General features: G+C 47.3%; 7 protein-coding genes across 7 annotated transcripts; 2 read left to right on the forward strand and 5 right to left on the reverse strand.

Annotated features, from left to right (window-relative positions):
• Positions 1-606: 606 nt before the first annotated feature.
• On the reverse strand, positions 607-963 carry VFPPC_18213 (hypothetical protein; the record flags this gene model as incomplete). Its single annotated transcript, XM_022429861.1, has 2 exons — positions 607-615; positions 700-963. 2 exons carry the CDS (start codon positions 961-963, stop codon positions 607-609), a joined length of 273 nt encoding a protein of 90 aa, XP_022285138.1.
• Positions 964-4658: 3695 nt separating this feature from the next.
• VFPPC_18214 (TPR domain protein) lies at positions 4659-6106 on the forward strand (the record flags this gene model as incomplete). Its single annotated transcript, XM_018290370.1, has 2 exons — positions 4659-5894; positions 5942-6106. The coding sequence occupies 2 exons, from the start codon at positions 4659-4661 to the stop codon at positions 6104-6106; spliced, it is 1401 nt and encodes a 466-aa protein (XP_018135826.1).
• A 519-nt stretch (positions 6107-6625) lies between these two features.
• Positions 6626-8803, reverse strand: VFPPC_12423 (ribonuclease H-like protein; the record flags this gene model as incomplete). Its single annotated transcript, XM_022428831.1, has 2 exons — positions 6626-7776; positions 7840-8803. 2 exons carry the CDS (start codon positions 8801-8803, stop codon positions 6626-6628), a joined length of 2115 nt encoding a protein of 704 aa, XP_022283924.1.
• A 304-nt stretch (positions 8804-9107) lies between these two features.
• On the reverse strand, positions 9108-13628 carry VFPPC_12230 (transposase; the record flags this gene model as incomplete). Its single annotated transcript, XM_022428815.1, has 1 exon — positions 9108-13628. The coding sequence occupies one exon, from the start codon at positions 13626-13628 to the stop codon at positions 9108-9110; it is 4521 nt and encodes a 1506-aa protein (XP_022283943.1).
• A 1129-nt stretch (positions 13629-14757) lies between these two features.
• On the reverse strand, positions 14758-16325 carry VFPPC_12344 (hypothetical protein; the record flags this gene model as incomplete). The annotated part of the gene is made up of 2 exons (XM_022428823.1): positions 14758-15386; positions 16166-16325. 2 exons carry the CDS (start codon positions 16323-16325, stop codon positions 14758-14760), a joined length of 789 nt encoding a protein of 262 aa, XP_022283885.1.
• A 4315-nt stretch (positions 16326-20640) lies between these two features.
• VFPPC_17152 (integrase core domain-containing protein) lies at positions 20641-21684 on the forward strand (the record flags this gene model as incomplete). Its single annotated transcript, XM_018294900.1, has 1 exon — positions 20641-21684. The coding sequence occupies one exon, from the start codon at positions 20641-20643 to the stop codon at positions 21682-21684; it is 1044 nt and encodes a 347-aa protein (XP_018135844.1).
• Positions 21685-21861: 177 nt separating this feature from the next.
• VFPPC_12347 (GEgh16 protein) lies at positions 21862-23024 on the reverse strand (the record flags this gene model as incomplete). Its single annotated transcript, XM_018290258.1, has 4 exons — positions 21862-22343; positions 22396-22504; positions 22565-22854; positions 22907-23024. 4 exons carry the CDS (start codon positions 23022-23024, stop codon positions 21862-21864), a joined length of 999 nt encoding a protein of 332 aa, XP_018135845.1.
• Between the last annotated feature and the right edge of the window lie 3224 nt (positions 23025-26248).

Raw genomic sequence — 26248 nt, forward strand, 5'->3', positions numbered from 1 at the left:
TGTTACTCTCCTCGGCGGATATAAGTCGCGAGGAAAGGATATCGACGCTATTTAGTGATATCTCCATATTAGTATTCTCTGGTTATTATGAAGATCTAGTAAATTTAAAAAGGGGAGGACAAACTTACAACATAACTATCGGAAATAGAACTGATAACGCATATACCATTTTATCAAGCTGCTGAGCCACCCCCCAATTATATGTAGACCACTTTCCGGGAAGCGAGGCGGTTATAGCGCGACAGATGCTAATAAGTGCGAGCATAGTGAGGCGGATCTGTGTACTACACATAAGGTAGTGGTATAGTTTGCCGCTCCTTAGCGCGGAAAGTAAAGATTCGTAGGTCGAGCGGAACGTCTTAAGTAAGAATATAGAGGTCACGCATTCAGCTAATGCAATAGCCGTAAAGGAGATCCTAGCGTCACAGGCGATAACGATGTTATATAGGGCCGGGGCGATATGGCCAAGGATAAAGAGCGGCTCAACTATATTAACCACGATGCGGATAGCTATAGTAACGAGCATGAGCGTCCAGAAAAGCGTTAAAAAGATTGTACGCTTGCCACCATATAGAATAGGGGCTAGAACTAGGTAGCCATAAAAAGCTAGTCCAGCTTCGTGAATCTATTAAAGTAAGCTAACTAGAATTAGGATAGAGACAGAGGTAGAGCGGGAGAGATAGGAATAGAAGCGATCGCACTTACTGTCCACCCGAGATTGGCGAACACGTTAGCGACTGCCTTATTGACAACCGGGTAGTCGGTATACTTAATATAATCTAAACCCTGGGCTAGAGCACACGCAGCGGAGGCGATAATAGGCACTAGGAGGAGAGCCGTAAACCCGCCCGAAATGCCAGCAACCATAAGGCCGACAAGAACGTTACAGAGCCCAATAATGCTAAGGACTCCAACGTTTAATTGGATGAAGGCCAGTGTATGAGTAGTCGTACCTGGTGCCATAGTATGTAAAAAGACAGAATGGGTTTCGATAGAAGAGACGTGAAATTCATCGTACAGCTATAGCAGCGGATGCCACTCCTTTATACCTAGCTGATATAGCTTATCCGTACAACTATCTGATTAACCTGTATACTGAAACTGACCGAAATTATTGTAGGCACGGACCAAGCCGTGACAAACTGTGGCGTGTACCATGTTCAAGGAGGGTGCCCAAGCCAATTTTTGCTGTTCCAGCATCATGGCCCAGGACGGCCCGGAACTGCCGAAACTCTACCCGTCTCCACATCGTTTCCGACACGGGAGCAGCTGCAAATTGTGGCGTTCCACCGTCGTGGCGGCGCGCTACCCGTGCCACGCCCCACTTTATTTGGAACTTGCGAGCTCGCACCATCTAAAGATGGTGCTGGACACCCATATATAACCACACCCAAATAACCACTTTTTGCAACCTCAATGGAAATTACGTGCTTTTTTCGGCCACCTTTTGATCTTACGGTCTATTAGCATATCAGGAAGCCCTGCGATATGGTAACGAATTTCCTCATGCCAAAATCGCCACAGTTGCGCGAGAGGAATAAGCCCCATGCCCCTTACATCGACCTTTCCTTTTCTTGTTCTGTTTTCTCTTTCTTCTTTACCTTTTAGATACTCGTAGTAGTCGCCTAGCCAGTTGTCAATATACTCGGCCAGGACTGTTACACTTCCGTAGAGGCGATGCTGCATGCGCGATCGACACCCTTCTCATCCGCCAAGGCAGGATGACTCCCGGCTTTGCTTCTCCCAAGCAAGGAGCGGCGACGACGAAAGTCCCCATCCAAAGTTCACCGCGCCACGAAGCGCTAACTAGATCAGTTCCCCGCAATGGTATACCTTCCCAGAACGCGCCATTGTAATGCGGCCGAGCCCCGATGGTGGCTCGGCTTGCGCTCTCGCCTCCGTCCGGCCTGGGCAGGCCGGGACCATGACTAAGCTAGATTAGCCGCGTCAAGCTCAGCAGCGAAGGAGTTCCTTCTCTTCTTCATCTTTGGATACTTGTTATAGTCGTCTAGGTCTAGGGGAATGATGCAAAGTCGGGACGCCCGAGGCTAACACTTCTCGTGCTACACTCCTCGGCGGATATAAGTCGCGAGGAAAGGATATCGATGCTATTTAGTGATATCTCCATATTAGTATTCTCTGGTTATTATGAAGATCTAGTAAATTTAAAAAGGGGAGGACAAACTTACAACATAACTATCGGAAATAGAACTGATAACGCATATACCATTTTATCAAGCTGCTGAGCCACCCCCCAATTATATGTAGACCACTTTCCGGGAAGCGAGGCGGTTATAGCGCGACAGATGCTAATAAGTGCGAGCATAGTGAGGCGGATCTGTGTACTACACATAAGGTAGTGGTATAGTTTGCCGCTCCTTAGCGCGGAAAGTAAAGATTCGTAGGTCGAGCGGAACGTCTTAAGTAAGAATATAGAGGTCACGCATTCAGCTAATGCAATAGCCGTAAAGGAGATCCTAGCGTCACAGGCGATAACGATGTTATATAGGGCCGGGGCGATATGGCCAAGGATAAAGAGCGGCTCAACTATATTAACCACAATGCGGATAGCTATAGTAACGAGCATGAGCGTCCAGAAAAGCGTTAAAAAGATTGTACGCTTGCCACCATATAGAATAGGGGCTAGAACTAGGTAGCCATAAAAAGCTAGTCCAGCTTCGTGAATCTATTAAAGTAAGCTAACTAGAATTAGGATAGAGACAGAGGTAGAGCGGGAGAGATAGGAATAGAAGCGATCGCACTTACTGTCCACCCGAGATTGGCGAACACGTCAGCGACTGCCTTATTGACAACCGGGTAGTCGGTATACTTAATAATATAATTTAAACCCTGGGCTGGGGCAAACGCAGCGGAGGCGATAATAGGCACTAGGAGGAGAGCCGTAAACCCGCCCGTAATGCCAGCAACCATAAGGCCGACAAGAACGTTAAAGAGCCCAATAGTAGTATGAATTCCAAGGCTTGCCTCGAAGTAGGACAGTGTATCAGTAGTCGTACTTGGTGCCATGGTATTTAAACAAACAGGTTCCGAATAGTAATCGGATTCGATAGAAGAGATGCGGAGTTTATCGAACGGCTATAGGAGCGGGTGTTGTTAACTCTTTTATACCTTCCTGATAGAAACTTATCCGAATTGTAACTATCTGACTGGCCGATATAATATCCCCGGATTAGACTCCACGAAGAAGCACGAGCAATACTCAAAGATGATTTGGTCTGAAAGCGGGCTTCATCTTGCACCGTTGCCAACTTGCCAGGCAGACGATTCATATAAAGATATATATCTTCTTGGTAGTAGATTTAATGGGTATACGAGTGACCACCACGCACTGTCTCCACTATGTGAGGCGTTTTATGTACACAATCCCACTGCCGCCATGTAAATAATATATATAACAAGCCTCAGGCCTGTGTTGGGAGCTGTCAGCCCTCCTTAACGGCAGATCTGTCAACGCAATGCCCCGCTTCTAAGTTCTAAGTCCTAACGCCACCGCTACTCGGGCCCTGTCACTCGCAAGAGCGGTCTGGGGCGAGGGTGTACCGTGAGTCAAGCCCGTGAGTCAAGCCAGGCCAGCCTTACCACAGAGGCGTTCACTGGGCTGCCTTGCCCCTCGAGCATCTTGGGGTCTTACACTTCCTTTGCCTGCCTCTTTTTATTGCAGTATCATGAGCTGTCGATAGCTTGGTAACACTTGTGGCCGTCGCGAAGGGGCTGGCGTCTCCTGATGCAGCCGCTTGAATCATGCGACTGGCGTCGGGTGTAGTCCGTACCGGGCTTGGATTGGTGACGTTGCGGTGGGAAATGCACCGTGGCTCTCATAACTGGTGCGCTCTTCGGAATCGCCGCTGGTACGGAGGCCGATAGAGTGCACTGTTGCAAAAGCCCCATGTCAGGTTTGTTGCAGGGGTACCAAGAGGCCAGCGCTCCACATCTCCCCACAATGAGTACATCGCATCTGTGAGAAAGAAGTCACCGCGAACTAGCAGCGGGTCCGCGCGGTACTTTTTTTATGGCCAGATCACAAGTTTGTCTACAAGACCTACCCGGGATGGTAGACAAGACTCAGCTTTTGCATCACAGCAGCTCGGTAGACAGCTGCTATTACCCAATAGACAAATTCCAAACATCTTTAGAGAGCTAGAGGAACTCGGGCTCTGCCATTGTTTTAGTGAGTCTATCGGATGACTTATGAATTTGGTAAAGCGATCTCAAAGTACTACTGGAGTATCCGTTGCACAAGACTTGGTATCATGGGTGATAACATGGACACAGAATCTCGCACCACCAATTAATTCCCGGTCATAGGTCAAAATCCTTAAGAAGTTGTTCGGATCTATTGGAAATTGTGTGTAGTCATTCACTGATGTGTTCATGTGCTCGTTATTGGACGACAGCAACATCCTGCCTATGTCAGAATTCTAAACGAGCAACATTTAAGGGGCTAGGGTGAGGTTTCGCAGTGGTCCCGCGTCGGGCCAGCAGCGGACTAGCGCATGGTACTCCGGCTCAATAAGCGCTTGGCGAATCAGGCGAAGCACAAGGAGTATTGCTATGGCCTGCAAAAATTAAAATCTTGTCGCCATTAATACTTCCTCCTCTCGTCATCTTCTCTGCATTTCCAAAATTCTTCGACTGTAATGACTTCTCATAGTCTTCCGGCTGAGCACATCTACTGTGTACAAGCGGGCAAGAAACACCATGACCTCTTCACCACCATATATTCTGGCGAGAATTATTGCGGACAATGCGGATTAGCGAACCCCTTTTCCTCTCAGAGTCAAGCCAGATCTAGAACTCCTGCACGTCCTAGTCCCCATAATGAGGTGGTTAAGCTCGAAGACTCCCCGCCACGGCCAGTCAGTCCTGCAAGTCAGCTTCTGCGCGACAGGACAAAGTCGTCGTCATCTGCCAATGTTGGGCACGCCCAACTACTTCCGAACACTGTGTCGGTCCTCAACGGAGCCGATACACAAGCCCGATTACATGCCCCAAGGCAACCACCGTTCGGAGCAGTCGCATCAGCGGCCAGCCAAGCCATACAGAACTCCAAAGCCAGCACCAGAAAGCCTACGAGGCAGCGCACAGGCTATCAGTGGGTACACATCAGTCTTCTGCTTGTGAGTTTAGAGGCCAGGTACTTTAATGGCCTCGTGGTCGAGGTTCCCAAGACGGTATTGCCTCTAAAAGACACCGTGATCAAGTTCAACTCGGTAGATTTACTTACCTGGCCATCGTTTACCAAGACGCTGTTCGAGCACCTACGTCCACTTCCAAGTAGTATTAATGCCTCCAACAAAAGACTTTGGAATCTTTCTTTCGCATCAGCCTTCTCCGGCAAGAAGATCGTCACCGTTTCTAACACCGACAAGTACATTACACCTTCCAGTATGCTTTCTTCGGGGCATTTTTCAAGCAATCAAGCTGGGCAGTTAAAGGTTCTCGTTGTCTTGACATCCACACAGGTGATTAACAGGCAGGAGCCAATCACGCCGCTGAGGCCAGATAAATACTCGACTCCCCCCAAGGAGAACAGGAAACGGAGGATCAAAGAGGAGGACAAGACTCCGTCCCTTGTCCACAAGAAGCGGATCAAGCAGGAGAAGGACATCGAAAGGGGGAACAAGACCAAAAGAGAGGAAATTAAACAAGAGATTCATGTTAAGACTGAGCAATACGATCCAGATACTAATACCTCTTCGCCAGGATTAACGTGCAATAAGTTAGATATGGAAGAACTAGGTGAGATGGAACATTCGCTCTCCAATTTGGTGTCGAACAGTATCGATAACGGAATCAGAGACAAAAATGACACAGAGCAAGAGGCAGGGCAGGAGGGCGAAAATAAAGACGAGACCAAAAATGCCATGGAGTTTGTAAGAAGCCAAGCCAACTCGGCAAAATTAAAGACTAACCTCATTAGGTGGGCTTATCGTCAGCTGGCATCCATGAGTCCGCTGGTGGAGCTCAAGTAGACTCAACCGGCAGCATGCCAGTTAAAGAACTTCAGCATGCTCACTCTACGCGCTTCAGAGGCACCAAAACCCCGGCGACATTTGCGTCTCAACATAGAAAACAGAAGGATTAACTACTCCAACGCTCCATCATATATGTCGTCATCGACCGCATCCCAGCCATCATCACTTGTTCCTTCGATGTCATTCCCTTCTTCGTCTTCAAAACCAAGCTCGACCAGAGGCTCCTCTGTCGGCTCACCGTCCTCAAAATCATCTTGCTGGGCTTAGGTTGCTCAATCGAGCAACGCTTGCTAAACGCAATTAGATAGTTTCAATGCATATACAAACATAGTCGCTTACATATTCAGCAACCCCTCCGGTTGGTGCCTTCCGATAAGCTAGTATGGGTGGCCGGCCGCTCTCGATGTGCTGGGCATCAGTGTGGTAAATAATATAAACAATACGTATATTGGCAATATGGACCCCCTCGCAATATTATTGTATTGTCAAGCGGCGCATATTGTATTACGCAATATGCCATTGGTCCATATTGTATTGTATTGCCAAGAATCCAACATATTGGCAATATGACAGTATATCCCGTATATTGCACGTGACCATTAAGGATATAATTCAACTGTCGTAACTAACTACAACATAGTGCTTTGAAACTCTGATATCCCAAACCATGACTTCAAACACTCTAATGCTTCAACTACATCACTCCCCATGCGATTTCGACGATCTGTAATGGTTATCTTTGCCCCAGAGAAGAGCCTTTCAGGCTCGGCAGCCATTGCAGGAATTGACAGTATGTCCACGGCCATTTTGCTCAAGTTAGGGTAGGTCTTTTGCTGCGTCTCCTCTACCCACCATGTAAGGGCACTGGTAAACCCATACACCCGCTCAGACCTACAATAATGCTCATACTCGTCCCTGATAGGTGCCGGTTGTAGATGCTTGTTTCGCCATTTCAAGAACTCGTTCGTAGTCGTGGATGGTGCCTCGGCGAGAGGAAGTGATTCCACGGGTTTGTATTCACCCCACAGCGCCTCAATCAACTTCTCCGATGACTCAATCCATTCCCTCTTCCAGTTCTCGTGTATATAATGCCATTTATGCGAGGGATGAAGAACTATAGCTGCGACATAGGCAGGCGATTCGTCAGTAAGGCGATAGTACTTATCCAATTTCGCCCAGCCCGAGTTATACATTGGTGCCATGATCGGATCGTCAGTATATGCCTCTTTTCCTGCTTCGAATTGTGCCAACACAAAGTCCATAGCCAGCAGAACATGGTCGAGAGTTGCAAACGATGACTCCAGAGCCTTGGTCGTCATTTTGAGCTTCTCTAAAAAAGATTCGATCTTCTCGAGGATGGTCCAGTCCTCTGCAGAAAGCCTGTCTCCAGCGCAATCTGCTTCTACCCATTTGTTGAAATAGCCATCAATTGCTTCTCTAAGATTCAAGGCCGCTCGCAGCATGGTATACCACGAATTCCATCTTGTGTCGTTGTCTCGCGCAAGCCTGCGGTTATGGCTAATAGCCATAAACTTCTGGCTGCGCTGAACACTTCGCTGAATGTAAACGGCAAAGTTGTGAAGCTTACCAAGTGGGCCTTTCCGCCGCCACGCCTCAATCTGTTTCAGTGTCACATTGTGCAGACTGGAATCTTCGTGTTCGAGCGTCTCGTTATCGGTAACGAAGAGGAAGGATTTGGCGGCTAGGTTGATAATATGACCTTGGCAGCGGAGTCGGTGAGATTTGGGATCATACTGTATGTCAAATTGACGTAGAAGGGCTATACATCATGTATACATGTTAGCGGCGTTCGAAAGAAATTGTGAATTGTGAGTGTACCGACCAAGAGAAAGCGACTTCATCATTGTGTCGTTATTGGTTGCATTATCCATGACGAAATAGCCCAACTTAGAAGCAAAGCCCCAATCTTCAACCACTTCCATAATTGCCGCAGCGAGATGAGAACCATCATGCTCACCGTCGATGTCCTTTAGGGCCAAAGTATGGTGTTCCAGCTTGCCGTCTTCCGTTACATAGTGAGCAACTACGCCCAAGATTGCCAGGGAGTTGGGAGAGGTCCAGAGATCGCAGCTGATATGAATCCTCGACTTTGCCGACTGAATGCGCTGCTTGACCTTCTCCTTCTGATCTTCATACTGGCGCATAATCCATTTCTTGATAGTTTGGTGTGTGTCTGGAAGCCAAGTATCAATATCGGCATTAACGTAGGATAGTAGTGCACGGAATTCTGCGCATTCCACAAGCCGAAATGGAAGAGAACAGGCGGCAATAAACCGTACGTACAACACTTCAAGCTGGTCCGGGTCGACCGAGTCTCCGTAATGATTGTTGAGTCGACGGCGTTTTCGGACATTTTCCTCGGCCGTAAGACGAGCTTGTTCGAGAATGGTTCGTATGGTTCTTACTTTGGCCGATCGTGGGGCGCCCTTTGGGAGGCCATGACCGTCCGGAGGAGGATCCGTTAGGTGCTTAGTTGGAGCCGCAGTTCCACCGGAACAAGAATATGTCTTCTCACAATACTTGCGGCGCCATTCTTCTTTCCTGGTCCGTTGATTGTAATATCTCGTTTCGATATCCTCGTCTGGCATGTGAGAGAAGATCCATGATGTTCTTGGCTTGGCGCAAGAGGCTACAGAGCCCGTGCGAGGTGGCGAAGGCTGGCATTGAGAGGCGTAGCTCTCGTCTGTGTCCAATGGTTGTTGGCTGGAACGCGCCAAAAGGTCATCGGATGGTGTTGAACGTTTCCGTTGCAGTGTTTGAACAAAATGCAGGCGCTGTTGAGGCATTGTCGCAGGATGCACCAGGCATATTTTCGCCAGAATCGTGCATGAGAACAGCAAATTGATCGCATTAGAGAAAAGAAGAGCTCAAAGTCCTCAAAGAGCCAGTTGGTTAGGCACATAGTTAAGGTTGTTGAACGTCACAGCGGAAGAGATGCCGCCAACGTAGGCTATTTATGGAAGGCGCAGGCTGGACGTTGCACGTGATGTTGTATCATGTTCAACACCGCCCCTCAGCCAAGCCTGACAATACACCTAACTAACTGAAGCTATCTATGATATTTCCTAGCAACTAATACAAAGGAGAAACTCAGCGAGTGACTTGGGCTTTGCCCAGGTTGAGTTGCCTGATAAATTGGGCATGTTTAACTGGCGTAAGTGCCTTTGTCAATCCATCGGCTGTCATCTCGTCTGTACCGACTTGATGAAGTTGAAAGAACCCATCATTGGTACGATTGATGATCCACTTGTACCGGATATCAATATGACGCGTACGAGCCGTGTTGTTCTTATTTAATACTGCCAACCTGGCGTTCTGACTGTCTGTAAATAGGACTAATGGCTTCGGTTGCGGCATTTTCAGGTCAGCGAGGAATTGCGATATCCACAATATGCTCATTCCCGCTGGTGTGAGGTTGATGAATTCAGCCTCGGTTGTGCTAGTCGTCACGAGCGTCTGCTTGGCCGACTTCCAATGGATTGGTCCCTCAGCAACGAAGACAATATGGCCTGCTGTTGAGAAGCGGGTCATTGGGTCCGTTGCAAAGGATGCATCCGCATATACACGGAGCTTGAGATCTGTGATTCTGTAACTACCACCGAGGCAAATGCCATACGATTTGGTTGTTGATATATATCTGAAGAGATGTTTCAGTACTTGGACGTGTATCTCGGTTGGGCCCTGATTAGCTTCACACAGCCGTTGTACGGTATATGTGATATCAGGTCTCGTCCCCATGGATAGAAAGTTCAGACTGCCAGTACGTTCAAGCCAGTCTGTGGATGGCATCGCGACATCCAGTTCTTTCCAGTTAGCCGGGATCTCGGTCTTCGAAGGCCAGGGGCTCTGTGCCTTGTTAAGCTGTTGGTCAGGGAAGAATTTCTCTACAATCTTATCGATGAATTTCTCTTGGCTGATCCAGATGCGGCGCTGTGATCGGTCTCTCTTGATTTCAAGACCTAGGAACTCTGTCACCTCGCCGATTTCCTTGATTTTGAATCGCAAGGCAATCGACTCAGCTGTGTCCTTGACCATCTGTTTAGTGGGCGCCGCAATGATCATGTCGTCAACGTATAGAAGAATGTGGACTCCATCGTCTCGTCGGAAGAGACAGAGCTCTGATGCCAGTGGCGCAAATCCTAGCTCTTTCAAATATGCGCGGGCTGTATCAAACCACCACAGTGGTGCTGTTGGAAGTCCATAGAGTGCTCGTTTCAGCAGACACACTCGTCCGGATCCATCACCAAAGCCTTGTGGTTGTTTCATGTATACTTCTTGTCGTGCCTTTGCATTTAGGAACGCAGTCACTGCATCATATTGGGCCCAGGCCAAGTCCAAGAGAGCAACGACTGTACAGAAGAGTCGCACTGATGTCATATGTGCTACTGCTGCATAGAGATCTTCTAAGGCGTATGAGTCTTTGATTTGATCACCTCGTACGACCCATCTGGCTCGTGCGTAGGGATCGGCATCCTTTGGATATTTCTCATCATACACCCATCGGCCGTCAAGCGCAAGTTTGCCCGGTGGCAGTTCAACAAGGGTCCAGACGTCCATCTCAGCGAGGCTCCGGAACTGTCTTTCCATTGCTGGCAGCCACTTTGACTTATAGTCATTTCGCATACGGGCATCAAACCAGTTTTTTGGTACTCGTGGTTGGTTAAGATGTTCCCTGATCTTTATGATCGACCACATCGGTATTAGCCGGAGTTTTGGCTGTTTCTGTATGATGTCTTCTTCTCGATATATTAGATTGATGTACTTGGCTGCTCTTTCTGCAGCAATTGTAACGCCATTGTCTGAGTAGTCCCGTCGTGGTTGATTACGCAGGCTACGATGTGAAGAATGGTTGGGATGGTTGTGTTGATCAGACACTAACCCCTGGCCCATCGGCTGTTCCGATGCTGGATCTTCAACATCCTGTTCTTCGGAAACTGTGCCATGCATTGCCCGTGCAGGTGGTATGGGCTGTTCCTGTAGCAGGTCCTCCTGTTCTTCTTGGGCAAGCTGGTTCCGAATCTGTGTTTGGTCTCCCCTATATTGTTGGGCCGGCGTATAGGGTGGTGTTCGTTCTTGCAAGTTGTTCCGCGGTGTTTCTGATCGTGGGTTCTTATCCACGTCTGCAGGTGCCTGTCTTATTGGCCCTGTGTCTTGATGAAGCTGCTCATGCTGGCTTTGGCTAGCACCGCTGTCATCGATTTGTTCAACCACATCAATATCTGACAGCATACTGTGTGGCGATTCGAGAGGTGTTCCCAGCCTAATATCTGGGGACAGTGAACCCCGGTCTGCTGAATGTGTTTCTGGTGTTATTGTGCCAGACGGACCCAGATGATGTTCCTCTATTTGTTTTCTGCCTAGGTCTGTGCCTAGCCCATTCCGCACTTCTGTGTAGATGATCTTTCCGGAGCCTTCAAGGTCTGGCTCGACGAGTTTAGCTTCGTATTCGATCGTCGTTTCAGTGCGTGTTTTATTGTTGGGTTCCTCATGGAAGCGCACATCACGGGCCCGGACGACGCGTTGCTCATCCGGAAGCCATATTTTGTATACGTGGCCATGCAGACCTTCCATGCCAACAAGATTGCCAATCTTGGCTTTGTTGGCCATTTTCTGGCTCTTGACTTGAATTTCCTTGGGGATTGTGACGTAGGCTTTACAACCCCATGTGTGGATGTGCTGGAGATTTGGCTCATATGGCAGGTTGATGATTTTGAACATCCGTTGGATCGGACTTTGCCAGTTGTACCGCCGTACCGGTAGGAGATTGTGAATGTACACACTGGTCTCCATGAAGAGAGGCCAGAGTTCTTGGGGTAGTTGTAGCTGAATAAGTGTTGTGCGAGCTCCAGCCGCAATGTCTTTACCAGCTTTTTCGGCTCTGCCGTTCTGTTCATGGGCATAAGGTGTTGTATACTTGATATTGACCTCTTCCTTGGTGCCCCATTCAGCGGCCTTATCTGATTTGAACTCGCCGCCGTTGTCAAAGACAAAGACTTGAACTTGATGCCCGCCACTCATCTTCTCTACCTTCCCCTTCCATTCCTTTAGTTTCGGCAGCGCGTGTTTCTTCCTGGTTAAAAACATGATCCATTGGAAGCCAGTATATCCGTCTATGCCGTGAAGAGACCAACGGTAGCCTCCGTATCCAATTGGTGTGTGTTGTAGCAGATCCCAGTAGACATGACTAAGAAATGCCGTTGGCTCGAACTTGGCCCGGCTAATAATAGCATCCGCCTTGCCAAGATAACATGCCTCGCAGTGAAATTCCTTAATAGATGACTCATTCAATTGGATCCCAGCTGCTTTGCAAGCTCGTTTAGTTCTCTCTACACCAGCATGCATTAGCCGGTGGTGCATTAGGCCGTAATCAACATTCTTAGTTGTAGCTCGATTGGGAAGAACAGAAAAGTTGCATTGTGACTTGGATTGTGGTCCAATGTCAAGAACAGCTATTCCTGATTTCCATGCATATGAGCATAACTTATGCCCTGAACTTGCAAAAACCAGTTCCTTAGTTTGACCATTAACAACCAGACCATAGCTCCTTTCCAAGATGCTCGTCGCGATTATATTTGCGGCACCAACCGCACAGTATCCAACGTTGTGCAGGATAAGTGTTTTCCCATTCGCCGTAATCTGCACTATTCCAATTCCTTGACGACCATAGGGGACGTTATTATGCCCAACATAGCGACTGTCTTCATCGTGGAAGTCAATGTGTGTAAACCACTTAAGGTCATTGAAGCAGTGTTCCGCAGCTCCGGAATCCAATACTACGGCATCTGATGATAAGGCGGTCGCCAGAATTGCAAGGTTCATCGGCTGGATGATATCTGGATTACCGACTCGGCCAGAATTTTTGCCTTTTCGTTTGCCTTTATGCCAAGAGGGTCGTTTTTCTGGGTGTCGCGACCAGCAGTTATCATTTGTGTGAGCCATGTTAACATGGATGTGACACTGGTCCGACCCTTTGGTCCCTTCCGGCAATCGTGGTAGCTGATTGGGTGTTTGCATAGACAAGTTGATAGGGGCTCCAGCAGCTTCTTCGTCATCCGCCTTAGCGGACAGAAACTGTAGGAAGTCCTGCTTGGTTGGAAACTTGCCTCTGTCACAATCGTGCTTCCAGTTGGTATACCATTCCGGATAGGTGTCTTTGATACCATTCATCAAGGTCATGACTAAGAACTTATCGTCTAAGCCCCCAGCTTTGACAATCGTATCCCAAGCCCACAGTGTTTTTGCAATATATGCGTTGAACGTCGTGAAATCCCTGCGCTTATAGTGTGGGAATTTCATTAAGAGATCAGCAAGGGATTCATCCGTAATCTTTGTAACAGAGGACTTCAACAGATTCCAAGTGGTTTCGGATGTTGCGATGTCTACATCCCAGCCGGATTGTTTTAGTTTCTGCTGCGTTATCTCCGTCATGTTGTTGATCATGAAAAATATAGCCTTAGAATCGCTCTTGACCCAATCAGCTGCATCATCTGCTGGCCGTATCACCTCTCCTTTAACATGGCCCCAAAGACCCATTGACACTAGCGCAAGCTGGACCTTGGTTGACCATTCAGGCCAATTGGCCATGCCACGGAGCTTGTCCGTAGTTGGCATCGAGATTTCGTAATTAGTGTTGCTTGACATAATTCGTGGGTGTTAATAGAAAGGATGATAGTAACATAGTCTTATCCCAACATTGAATCTGGCTGGGGGCGTTTAAAATAACCCATCTTCAGGGGATCCCGTGTCAAGGTCGATGATGCCAGCAGCTGTCAGACAGAGGCTGAAGCCGTCAAACATTAGGCCGTATCAGTAGTGTTACAAGATTCCAAATAGCGGCAGCAGGACCGTCAGGTAGCTACATGGCTTCAATCAAGGACCAATACGCTGTTCAGTCAAAGCGGAAGTTGGTTGTTGGCCAGAGCTTTTGCGGAAGTCTCAGTTTCGAGTTTGGAATCTGGAATATGATATCCATGGTCTTTGTGCCGAGGTTGTCGGTATTTTTCGGTCAGAGATTAGGTGTCTCTCTATGTTGTGCCCATCCTTTTGATCGAAGCTTTGAATTGTCGTCAGGCCATGGGCACTATGATCGCGTAAAGAGAAAGATTGATGAATAGACGCTGTGCCAGCCTGATAAACTAGTTAAAGTGTCAGGTCGTTATGACTGCACATCAACGGTTATGTCAGTGGAATTGACGAGGGCTCATAACCTGTTGAACGTCACAGCGGAAGAGATGCCGCCAACGTAGGCTATTTATGGAAGGCGCAGGCTGGACGTTGCACGTGATGTTGTATCATGTTCAACAAAGGTAACACTCAGGGGTTTGTGGCGGCGCCTTTCATTTGGTGGCGTAATTAACATCGCAGATTCGTAGCTGGCAGGCACGGATCAGGCGTCCTACCCGGCATCGTTTTTGATTGTCTATTATGTTTTATCTATGGCCACAAGATGGTAAATACACACTATTACATATGTTCGTTGACATGACTGTCGGAAGATAAGTGCGTTTTACGCAAACCATACTTACCAACCAATATAAACAATATATTGCCAATATGAGCCGACTGATATCATATTGTCACAATATAGGAAACCGCATATTGTATTGCCACGATATCAGAAAATGCATATTATATGGTATGTATTGCGATATATTGTTTTATTGTCATACTATTTACCACACTGATCCCTTGGGAATTTGGCTGACGTATTGTCCGTTGGATGTCGGTGTTTCGCACCGTGTTAGTCCTTTGTACAAGTACAGCCAAAACTCTGAGGGCACGACAGCGCGTGCTGCTGAGCTATTTGTGAAGGCCTGCTGCTCCCAGACAGATTGAAACGCATTACGCTGCTATTCCATAGACTTAGAGCTAGCCATTCAGGCTGTTGTTCTGCTGCTGTCATGTGGTTGGCGTGTGCTGCTTGGGCATTGGGCTCATGGGAATCTGGTGAATGTTGAAAGAAGAGGGCAGAGTCTCCTACACAGCACTGGTAAGTGTCTCGTGCTTGTGACGGCGACTGCGACTGCATCTCGGTGTCGGACAGCTGAGTGAACGGGGATGGCGGCGCCGGGTTCATCTCTGGGTCGCCAGGTTGATGGACAGACGAAACTCCTCGTTCAGCCGCAGCAAGACCTCGTAGTCGTGCCAATTCTTCTCTGAGAGCTTGGTTTCGAAGGTGAAGTTCTTGCAGAGAATTTGGATCAACGCCGTTCGACTCGGCAGCCGTTCTAACTCGAAGCTCGTATACAGCTTGTTCAAGTCGCCGTATGTGTTCGCGAGTCCTTTCGCGCGTGGCCCGCTGAGCGAGGCGATCTTGGGCTCGTTTTCGCTCAAGCTGAGCCGATGTTAGATTACACACGGGTCGAGGCGCTGAAGCGCTCAACGGATGTTAGCATCATGTTTCTTTACAAAAAAAAAAAAAAAAAAAAAAAAAAAAAAAAAACAATAGTAGATATCACCGAATTGAACTAAGCCAAACAAAAGGGAACTGCCGCACTTCCACGAGTGCTGTTGTAATTGATTCCTGTACCCTTTTGTTACTTGCGCCCGTTGACAGTTGATGTCCAAGAGGCACGGGACGGTACTCACGTCGCCGTTTGGAGACTCTAACTCGAAACTCGTGATTTCTTGACGAGGAAGGTAAGTGCATAATGCCTGCTCAAGTTTAACTGGAGTCAAACTCTGAAGTCAACAAACCTAATGGCACTACGCTAGTTGCATCAAGTGCAGAATAGCATCACGACGGTAATGTTGTATTAGGTGTTGTAAAATTTGCAGCGTTAATTGAAGCCCGGTACACATGGTTTTATATAAATTTAGACAGGGAACAAAAAGCGTTACAAGATCCATGAAACCATGTCTAGCTACCTGAAGCTTTGAATGGTGTACGTCTGCTGGCCTTTTTCTGTTCACCCACCGGGAACCTAGACTACGTGCTGACAGCCACCAGCGCGTGCCACGTACATAAGATTCCAATGTTCCATGGTCTGACGAGGCTGCAAATGTGCCACTATGGGGCTATGCTCCGTACTGATTCCGGCGGATGTAAGGCTGTAGTGGCAGGCGTTTGTAGATCGCCCCGCACGCCTTGGCCGCCACCAGAGCCTCCCCCCCCCCCCCGGCGCTGAATCGTTGTATATGATGGTCACCGATGGTCATAATGAGATGGTCTTCAAGATCAGGCACAGTAAGCTGGCTAGCATACGTCTCCATCCATAGCTGGAGATGCAAGGTAGCGACACGCTGCAGGTTCATCAAGAACAAGTAGGCGGTTGGTTGATAACTTCGACGAGGAAGCACGCTTACCATGAGGATTTTGCCCAACCCAGATAGGATGATTTTGCGATGGTTGAATTCTGCTATTTTTTTTTTTTTGGGGGGGGGGATACGAGGCACCTTTGGATAGTCAATAGCTTGGCAATAAACTTACTGACTTCCGGGGACTCGCGGCCCTTACCATTGGAGAGCCTCTGTGTAACTGTTCTCAGGAATTCAATTTTAGTGGGAGACGCACCTTTCCTCGTATGACTGTATTTGTGAACATTGCTGGTGGAGTACCTGAGTTCAGTGGGGTAAGTCAAACACAGGGTAATGCTCATTCAGATGACAGGTCGCACAATTTGGCTGAGGTGGCGAGGAAGGTGACAGATGGTAAAACAGCCAAAGAAATTACCTAGCTGGCAGCTACCGTAACTCCACCGGATGGTCACATTAGCCACCAGTCGGAATGTCACTTTCTCCGCCAACTCAATCGCAAAGAAGACTATACCTCCGAGCCTCCGACTGGCCAAACCATGGTCCACCGGATGGCCACTAGCCACCAAGAATATCACTTTCTCCGCGAACTCAATCGCAGGAGAGTATGCCTCCTAGCTGTCAAGGAATTGGGAAAAAAAAAAAAAAAAAACCATGGGCGAAGAAAAAAGAAAACGACCAACAGCGAGAACGAAATTTTTGAAAGAAACCACGGAAAACACGTCGCTTTTACGCGTTTTAGAGGCTTACCGGAAAGCCGTGGCTCTGAGGCATTACCCGTTGCGACACAGCCAACATGGCGACTCTGTGGCCCGAAGAAGCGGGATGGCCAAATGAACCACACGAGCATGCCACGTATCTCAGCAAACACCTTCAGGAAACACTTCACTGCATCACCCAGAACAACGAAGAACCAGTCCCTGCTGGGCTGGTCAGACTGCTAATCAAATGTACCCTAACATACATTAGGAAAACGGAAGCCTTAGCCGGTGTTGAGACGCTCCTTCATACCATAGACACAATCAAAGCATAGGTATCGCAAGCACATCTGGTGGCGCAGAGCACAGGTGTAAATTATGCATCAAACAGTAAGTATGGTATATTGTCTTAGTTGCCGAATTATGCCTTCCACCAATAGACCGGCCAATTTGGGGCCTCCTAAAACCAGGATACGGTAACCCAGACTAATCTCAACTGGTATGTCCTGTCAAAAGAAATAGAACCACTGCTATTAGCTGTTTCGAAAGGAGCTGCAATTCCCTTTTGCTTGCCTGTATGGCTTAATATATGCAATATATAACTTAATGTAAGTGGATATTTATGACGAGACAATAGACATATAGCACACAGTGACACCGACCTTGGGGAAATGTTTCAGCGCCACTGGCATGTCATGGAGGGACCACGACTCGTCGAAAGGTGATTGACAAGCCCGATTCTGAAACCAAGGTTGCTTGATCCCCCTGCCAAAAAGGTATACCTGGCAGAGATTTACGCTCCGTTCACACATTAGAAGCTGCTGCAACTGTTGGTGTGGAGGCAACTACAGGTTAGCATATGTCGGCGGTTAGCATACGCCTAGCTCTTCCTCCTGTCTCAGTTGAAGACACCGCGCTTTCGACTCGGAATCTGCTGTATGTGGCTTGCAGCTTTAAAGATTATATGTCATAAGTGCTGAGCGTTTCTGACAATGGATGATTGGCACGTAGCGAGTGAAACCGCATGCGATATAACTCACATAATCACCCATGTATTTCCTCTGGTCAAAATGGACTTCATATGTTCAGCGCCAACCGAGCAGCCGAGTCGCCAACGCCTTGGAACCCAGCACTTCGAGGGACAAGAATGATTTTACCTCTGGAACCTGACACACGATTTTGGGAGAAGGGGACGGAAACACTTTAAAGGCGACCTCGAGACATGCGAAGAAGGGGAAAGCTAACAGTCCTAAGTGAAATTTCGCCCGTGCAGACTACACCGTGGGGCTGGATCTGCGCCATAAGCACGGAGCATATTGCCGCACAGGCATTTCTCGAAGAAGGGCACGAAGGACCAGAAGATATACCCGACAACGGTAATGATTATACCACCAAGGGATCAGGAGTTGTTGATAGAGCTCTCTGGTCGGATATTTTTATTCCTGAATCTGCAAAGGAAGTTTCACTTGGACTGGCAGCTAGGGAAGCTTCTACAAGCGCACGGGCGGGAATTTCATGCCAGTGCAAGGGATTGTGCAACACAAAGAGGTGTAGGTGTTATAAAGAGGGTAAGGAGTGCAGCGTATACTGCGGTAGCTGCCAGCTAGGTAATGTCTTTGACTGTTTTACCATCTGTCACCTTCCTCGCCACCTCAGCCAAATTGTCCGACCTCTGTCTGTACAGCCACAGGCCACAGTATGAATTTGCGCCGCTTTGGTCGCATATGCCCGCCAATCTAACAGACCTATATCACTTTAGCTATTGTGGTATCATAAAAAAGAAATGTGATATATATTCGTTGTGATATATATCACTTTAGCACCTTAGCACAATGTGATAGCACTTTAGCATATCATAATACACAAGTCTGAAGTAAGGGTTTTGCGGTGGACCCTGGATGGATGGCTTGTGGTCGAGACCGGTGATGCCCGTTGCCAGCATAGAGTTTCATCTCGGAGCATCCCTCTACCGCAAGCTAACAATAACGTTCTAATACTTTGGCAACGCCGATGGTCCAAGCTCAATAAAAGGCAGCGTCCGTGCTATCGAAACAAAGTGTTATTTAGAATCACTTAATTTAAACAGCATGTCATCAATTTCAAGCACCGCAATACCGCGCTTCTTTAATACACCATATAGCACCCTAAGTACCATTGGGCTCAATAACGTCCTCCTTGGTTTTATGGTCTCTGGCATTACAGGCGAGTTTTCGGTTCTTGTCCTAGTGCCAATAGTCAACTCCACTGCGGTTTGTCTCGCTAATGCTATGGGATACTATATCTTTGACGCAAAGTATGCAACCCTCAACCAGGAAGTCGCTGCCATCTTTGGGAATATCGCTTGGCTGGTGAGTGATATTAGGACGAGATTCACGGAATTGCCTCGCCTAGGGATTCACTGTTCCGGTCTAGGGTATATTTTCCCAAGGCACGGGCCACAGGCAAACGCCTCCCTCTTCTCTGATTCATTATTTGCCCCCTTATTGATTGATCCTGTTGCTGTTTACCGCAAGTGCGACATTGCGGCGCAGAGGAAGAGACCCGCACGTTTTTCCATTTTCCGCCGTTTTCAATCCATCTGTCTCCATGTAATATTCCTTTTACCTCTCCCTAAGCACATGGAAGCAGCATCGAACGTAATGCAGGCCAGAAACTCTCACACTCCGTCTGTCCGTCAGAAGCCCTTCCGGCTATGTCGCATCCGACTGACATAATGGCATAATCGCCTACTTCTATAGGTTCAAAAAGCCGGACTCCCTTTTTATAACTATTTGATCCTGGGGAGTATCCTCTGTGGCCGCGAGCGCATACTCTTCCGGGTGATTTTTTGGGTGCTAATGCTCGTCATCTTGGTCATTAAGGTCATACAGAGCGTGTCTATAGTGGGATCTGTCGACGGCTCGCCGCCTTTTTCTGTGGCCATACAAAACCGACTGCTCTTAGGCTACTACTTAACTATCACAATCGTAGAGTGTATGAGCGCAGTGTTCTTAATAAAGAATTACCGCGCGGTACTCCGGACAACGATATTATCTCCATTAAGAGGGGGCAGGCTATACCGCTACCTTATGCGCAGCACCGAGATCCGCCTCGCCACGATGGCGATCATCGGTATTTGGCGTATTATAATAACATCAGTCAACATAGCGAAGCCTCGGCAAGGGTTAGCCAATGATTTTGATTGGTTTATATATACAATAGAGGCTCTGTTCCCTATTGTTATGTAGTGAGTTTATCCTCTACTTTCTCCATACCTGCATATTAATAATCCCCGGAGCTTGTTAACGCAGAGATATTAATAGCATCGATATCCTTGCCTCGCGTCTTATATTCGCCCACGAAAGCAGCAGGACATGCAATACTACGATATGATGCAGCCAATCATAGTAAATGCGTACCCCTGGCCCTCCCTCTTCCTCCTTCCTTCCTTATTCATAGACTGACCCAGCGGCCCGCAGGCTGCTATGCAGCGATCGACTAAACATACATATGTGTTCCGGGCCAGTCACGAATACATCCAATTCGCGAATGGCCTAGGCCAGTGACGAATATCCACATCCCTGACTGGACCGAGCCAGTCGCGAATGTGAACTAGCGGTGTGTGCCCAGATTATCTTTCTGACCGACTGATATTATGAGTACCAACTTCCTATATCCCATCCAAAAGTCACATGGAACCACCAATTGCTCTTAATCCATTTCCAAATGATGTTTGCAGCGCATTTAAAGCTTACATTGAGAGCCCGACTTACACTAATAGAGAGCGCATTGAATACACCAAATGGCACATCTTACTTGATAATCCCGACCGAAAACCGCGGAACCCAGCTGAGTCTCGACTTAAGCACAGGGCTTTCTCTGAATTTGAACTCATCAACAATCGGCTACAGCGCAAGCCAGATTCCAAGCACCTAGAACCACGATATGTGGTACCTGAGAATGAAGCTTTTGATACAATTGCCAACCAACATTTACAACTACTTCATGCTGGGAAGAACAAGACTTGCGAAGCAGTGCAGCAAAAGTTTTATGGCATAACGCTTGCAGATGTTGAATTTATTATCAAACATTGCAAGAACTGTGCACTTAATCGACCAGCTGCGACGAAGGCTCCGCTGGTTCCCATTGTTACGACTCGGGCTTGGGAATGTGTTCAAGCTGATCTAATTGATATGCGCCATGAACCATCATGTCAATGCAAGTGGATACTACACATCAAGGATCAATTTTCCAAATATACCCAGCTGTATCCATTGAAAACCAAGCACGCAGAGCCTATTGCAGAAGCCTTTACTCGATTTATCGCCGCCTTCTTACCTCCTAAGATTGTTCAAACCGACAATGGCAAAGAATTCAAAGGAGCATTATTGATCTTGCTGCGCAAGTATGGGATTCAGATTATTAACGGAGCACCAAGATCATCTCAAACCCAAGGTTTGGTTGAACAAGCCAATGGAGTGGTAGAAGCGAAGCTCAGACCTTGGAAAATGGATAACGGGTCTCCTGAATGGGCCAATGGAATTATGGAAGTTACGCTGGCAATGAACACCCAGAAGCACTCAACTATTGGTTGTGCTCCTGTAAAGCTGCTCTTTAGGGAGCGTACTCCCTATACTGACTGGTTAAATCAGCAAAAGCGATTAGACCCTGCTGTCGGCGTCCCAGACTACGAGAGATGGTTTACAGAAATTATTGGCGGAAAACTAAGAATGTAATCGTATTGACTAACGAATGTTTTATAACGTAGACTCAATGTTATCAGTATCTACTTGTGTGAGCCTATATGCACGCGCACTTGTTGGAGAGATGCCAACCTGTGGCAACCCTCTCCAATCCATACTACTGTGGTATTTAACAACAGAAGGCTTCTTTCCCTCATGAGATCCGAGAGTCTATGCGTTTTGGGTTTCGTTATTTCTTCTGGTACCGTTTCCATTCCTGTTGCCGTTGCCATTGCCATTGCCATTGCTATTACTGTTCTTGTTCCTATTGTTATTGCAATTGCCATTCCGCCCTTTGGCTGGTTGAATAGATGTGACAGCAGGAGCTTCGCCGCCGCCAACAACCACGGTTGGAGTCTCTTCAGCAAAAGACTTGGTAACTACTGTCTCGTTAAGGAGGGCATTTACAATTGCCAGGTTTTGCTTGGACACATCGGAACCAGCTCGTTCGTTGGCTCTCACCGCATCTTTAAAAGCGGCCTGGTTCGCCTCTACCTCATTGGCCATTTCGACCAATGACACTTTCGTTTTGATACTGGCGGGGGAGTTGATGGTTTTCTCGGTGTCAACTTGCTCCACGGGGAAGCAACCGCCGAATGGACCAGCCACGGATGTGTTGCGACAACGAACAACACATACATTGCCGGTGGAACCTTTGAAGCTATTAGATATCATGTTGGGTATGAGAGATCGCGAAACGCCTACCTCCTGTGCACTTTAACTGATCCGGCATTTTGACCGTGATGTTGAACGCTGTTGCCCTGGTTTGTGAGAGACCATTGGATCCAGGGACATTGTTCGCCACGGTGAGATTCTTCAAATGATGTCAGTCCAGTTCCGCCGGGGTTCAATGTATGCCATGTGTAGTACTTACTGTGAAAGTGCCAGAATTGCCGGTCTCGTCAACATCGCAAATGTACGGGCCAGCACCGTCGGCATTAACCTGGTGAAGAGTAACGGTGATATCACTCCCCTTCTTCACTTGAGTAACCGCCTTGGCCGCGATGGCATTTTCGGTGTTTTCCCCAACATCAATGTTTCCCTTCAATTGCGTGCGGCCGCACTTATTTACAAGATTGGCCTTGATTTCTGCGTCTCGAATAATAGTTGCGTCTTGTTGACAAGGATTGATGTTTATGCAATTACGAGCGATAGCAGGGTCAACTAACAACTAAATTAGTGATTTGTTTTCCATGGGTGATGATTCCATTAATACCTTGAAAGCCAACGCTTGCTGGAGAATTGGAAATACCCTGCGCATTGAGAATTACTGAATGGCAGTTGCCTAGGGTAAAGAGATAAGAAACGACAAGAAGTGAGGATGTGAAGCGCATGTTGAGTGAATTATAAACCGTGCCTGACGTCTAAAGCGTATTTTACGAAGAGGAGAGAGTGGCTTATGTCACCAGGACACGGCATAAATAGCAAAAGAAACTGACTGAGCGGCGAGAATAATGGGATCAAAGCTGCACAGAATATTGTCAACTTGTCATGAGCTCTTCAAATATATACGTGGGGAGTTGACGGATCTTGAGAGATAATTCACGGCGTTCCATGGACAGGCGCCATCGCTATGATTTTCGTCACATCACTGCGACGACCGTGAAACAGATTGTACAGGATCTCTAGTCCAACGCCGAGCTCAACAAGAGGAAACTCCACTCCGATTGACCGTTTTTCGGGCATAATGGGTACAGACTCTTCAATCGTCTCCAGGCAGTGACATTCAAGGGGAGGCGATGCCTCCAACTTCAAGCGAAGATAAAACGATCCGTGTATTCGGAAGCTCGTTTCTACTAATACGTTCGGAGAAGATTGCTCCTTTTTATTTCTAATATGCTGTTTTGGATGCACTGCTTGGATGCTTGGCTGAATCAAACTCGCGACTTAGGTCCCATTCTGCGTAGCCGCCCCGGTGTACCGTCCAAACTAATGAGCTCAACTGTAAGGTTATCTTTCTAAATAACCACAAGTGTTTTTCCCCTGCCTGTACATAGCAACTTTTGCTAACAAAAACCGAAAAAAAGAGCAAGAGCAGAAAAGAGTTAGCGGTGTTTCTTCGAGGCTTTGTGCAATGTTGCCTTGAAGCAGGAATACAATACTTGTTGACAGTAACAACCCTAAAGTTCTTATTAATCGAATAAGAGATAAAAAACGATAGCTACATTATCCTTCTACCATCTCATCTATTCCAGGGCTCTTCCCAGCAAAACCCTCTTGGCAGTCCAAACTTGCCATCTAGTGCTCATGTAGACCAGCATGCGCAGACAGGGGCAGTATTGTGAAACCAGGTGAAGGGTTGGATTACAGAAAGATAAATGGATGTCGCGACACAAAAAAACAAGGATGCTGATGCCATTCGTACCAATCACATAGCCTTGTCAATTAGACCCGGTCCACGTTCAGGCGATGGGGGGCTTATTCTTCAACCGGTGGTGTTTTGTGCCGACGATTAGACCAATACGTCTTGGCTGGTATATGCATCCCCGAATAGGGTTACAAGTTAATAAATACAGACATAGAAAGCCTAAACAGTGGTTCTTACTAATAGTTTCAAACTATTAGATAACCTACACGAATCTTCAAACAAGTATGTTTGAGAGCAGCTCAACAAGAAGCAGGGATAAGTTTGTTTTAGGACCTATAGAGCTAGTGGCAGGGGCTTCCCTATGTGCAATTTCACACTGTTAAGATCTAATGAACGTCCGATGGATGACGAAAACAGGTGAGTCTGAAACCCCCCATTAGTGCCTTTTCTAGATAAGGTGTGAATGGTGATGGGGGTCTTGGGCTGGGGTTGCATTGTAACACAGATTTTGGATACGTTGCGTGTTGTACCCCACTGCAGAGGGCTTGACTTTCCCCTGTATTTAAGAGGAAAAGAAATAAAATCTATTTAGTATCCGCGCAAGCGCGGAAGCGAGAAAAGGCGCATCTCGTGATGTGAACAGCTAGTTCTAGGTGTTTAATCAGGCTTTCTATCCATACAAAGGGAATAAGGACGGGGATTCAGAGGATTCAGAGGATTCAGAGGAGGCTACAGAGGATAATGATAATCAAATCATAAGACAGCGAGCCTCGACAATTGACTCAATGTAAAAATATATGACGTCATTTTTTGGTTGTATGCCATACGTATAGAATACTTCCTATGCAAGGGGAGGGCAAGGTTGTTAATTTGATACCAGAGATTCTGTTTTCGTCTCCGCGAGCGGAATGCCGGACATTTTCACCCATTCTAGCCCGTGCACTTTTTACTAGTGCCCCATGTCTTCTTTGGTCTTTGTAATTTTTCATAGTTTAGTCCGTGCGATATCCGCGACAGAACAATTGTAAATGCAGCATAACGCTAGATAAAATGGGGCCCATGAGTTATGCTAGATTCGGCATTGCTACTATGACCCTTAGTTTGTTGTTCGTAGCCCCGCAGCCTAGATTGAGCGAGTGACATCCTCCTGTTTTGAATTTGCATTTGGCTGGCATGGTCGTGACAGAGTCTGTCGGACAACATGGCTAGAAGTAGCTAATAGAGTATCATGAACTTGAGCATAGGAGCAACGGGGAGGCCAGAAGAGTAGGATAAGCGATAAAAGGGCTGTTTCAGGTATTGTTACACTCACAGATCCGTTCGTATTTACTTAGAGCTCTAGCAAGGTGGCAAAGTCATCCGACATGAGCTACATATTCAAAACCTTGTTACTGCAGCTAAACTGGGTTCCGTATCTGTGAGGGAACGACCAAGTGAAGCCCTACTTTATCACGCGGTTAGCTTAAGTAAGAGCGTTCCTTAAGAAACTCCTTTTTCTCCTTGTAGACAATCACGTTATCCAAGTTGCACTAGACTTTGTTCGTGCTCTTGTCCCGTCACAGTATCCTCACTTCAAGCTGGTGACTTGGTCGAGAGAGATTCGCCAGCGTGGCAAGGCATTAGAGTTATAAACTACTAGTCTAGTAGTACTGAACTAGGACAGCTGATGAAACCTACCACATAGACAATAAAATCACTTAGAAACCAGTGAGAAGTGCAACCATCGCTCCGTCCCATAGATCAGCGGCACCGATGGCGTCTTAGATCGCTGGAGTTCCTAGCATGACCGAAACAGCAGATGTGCATTGACTCTTAATGCTGCATTAGTTGCAAGTCGAAACCATCAAAACCGGACTACGGTCTTTCCGTGAGTAGGACACACCTGCGCTTCCGCCCCTGAAAGAACTCATGAATATATGTACCCTCGGAGCCCTAGCCTATCATATAATGAAGTCAACTTGCTTCTTTTCACAACCTAGATACGTACATGCAAATTGTGCTGCCGCGATTTTTGGAGTCCGTTTAATGATATGTTATGGAACAAATTGCTATGGAAAACGCACTAGCTCTATTTTCTTTGCTCACTGAGTTAGCGGCGATTGAAAAACGCGGGACGGTTCCCAGTCCTCGATCATGTGACGCATCCGCCGATTTTAGTCTCCAAGACATCTTGGTCATTTCTGGAGGGGGTGAGTTGGTCCTAGCCTTTTTGCAGTGCACATGCTAAGTCATAGAAGGCCTTACAGTCAT

Source organism: Pochonia chlamydosporia, assembly GCF_001653235.2.
Source record: "Pochonia chlamydosporia 170 chromosome Unknown PCv3seq00008, whole genome shotgun sequence".
Lineage (NCBI taxonomy): Eukaryota > Fungi > Ascomycota > Sordariomycetes > Hypocreales > Clavicipitaceae > Pochonia > Pochonia chlamydosporia.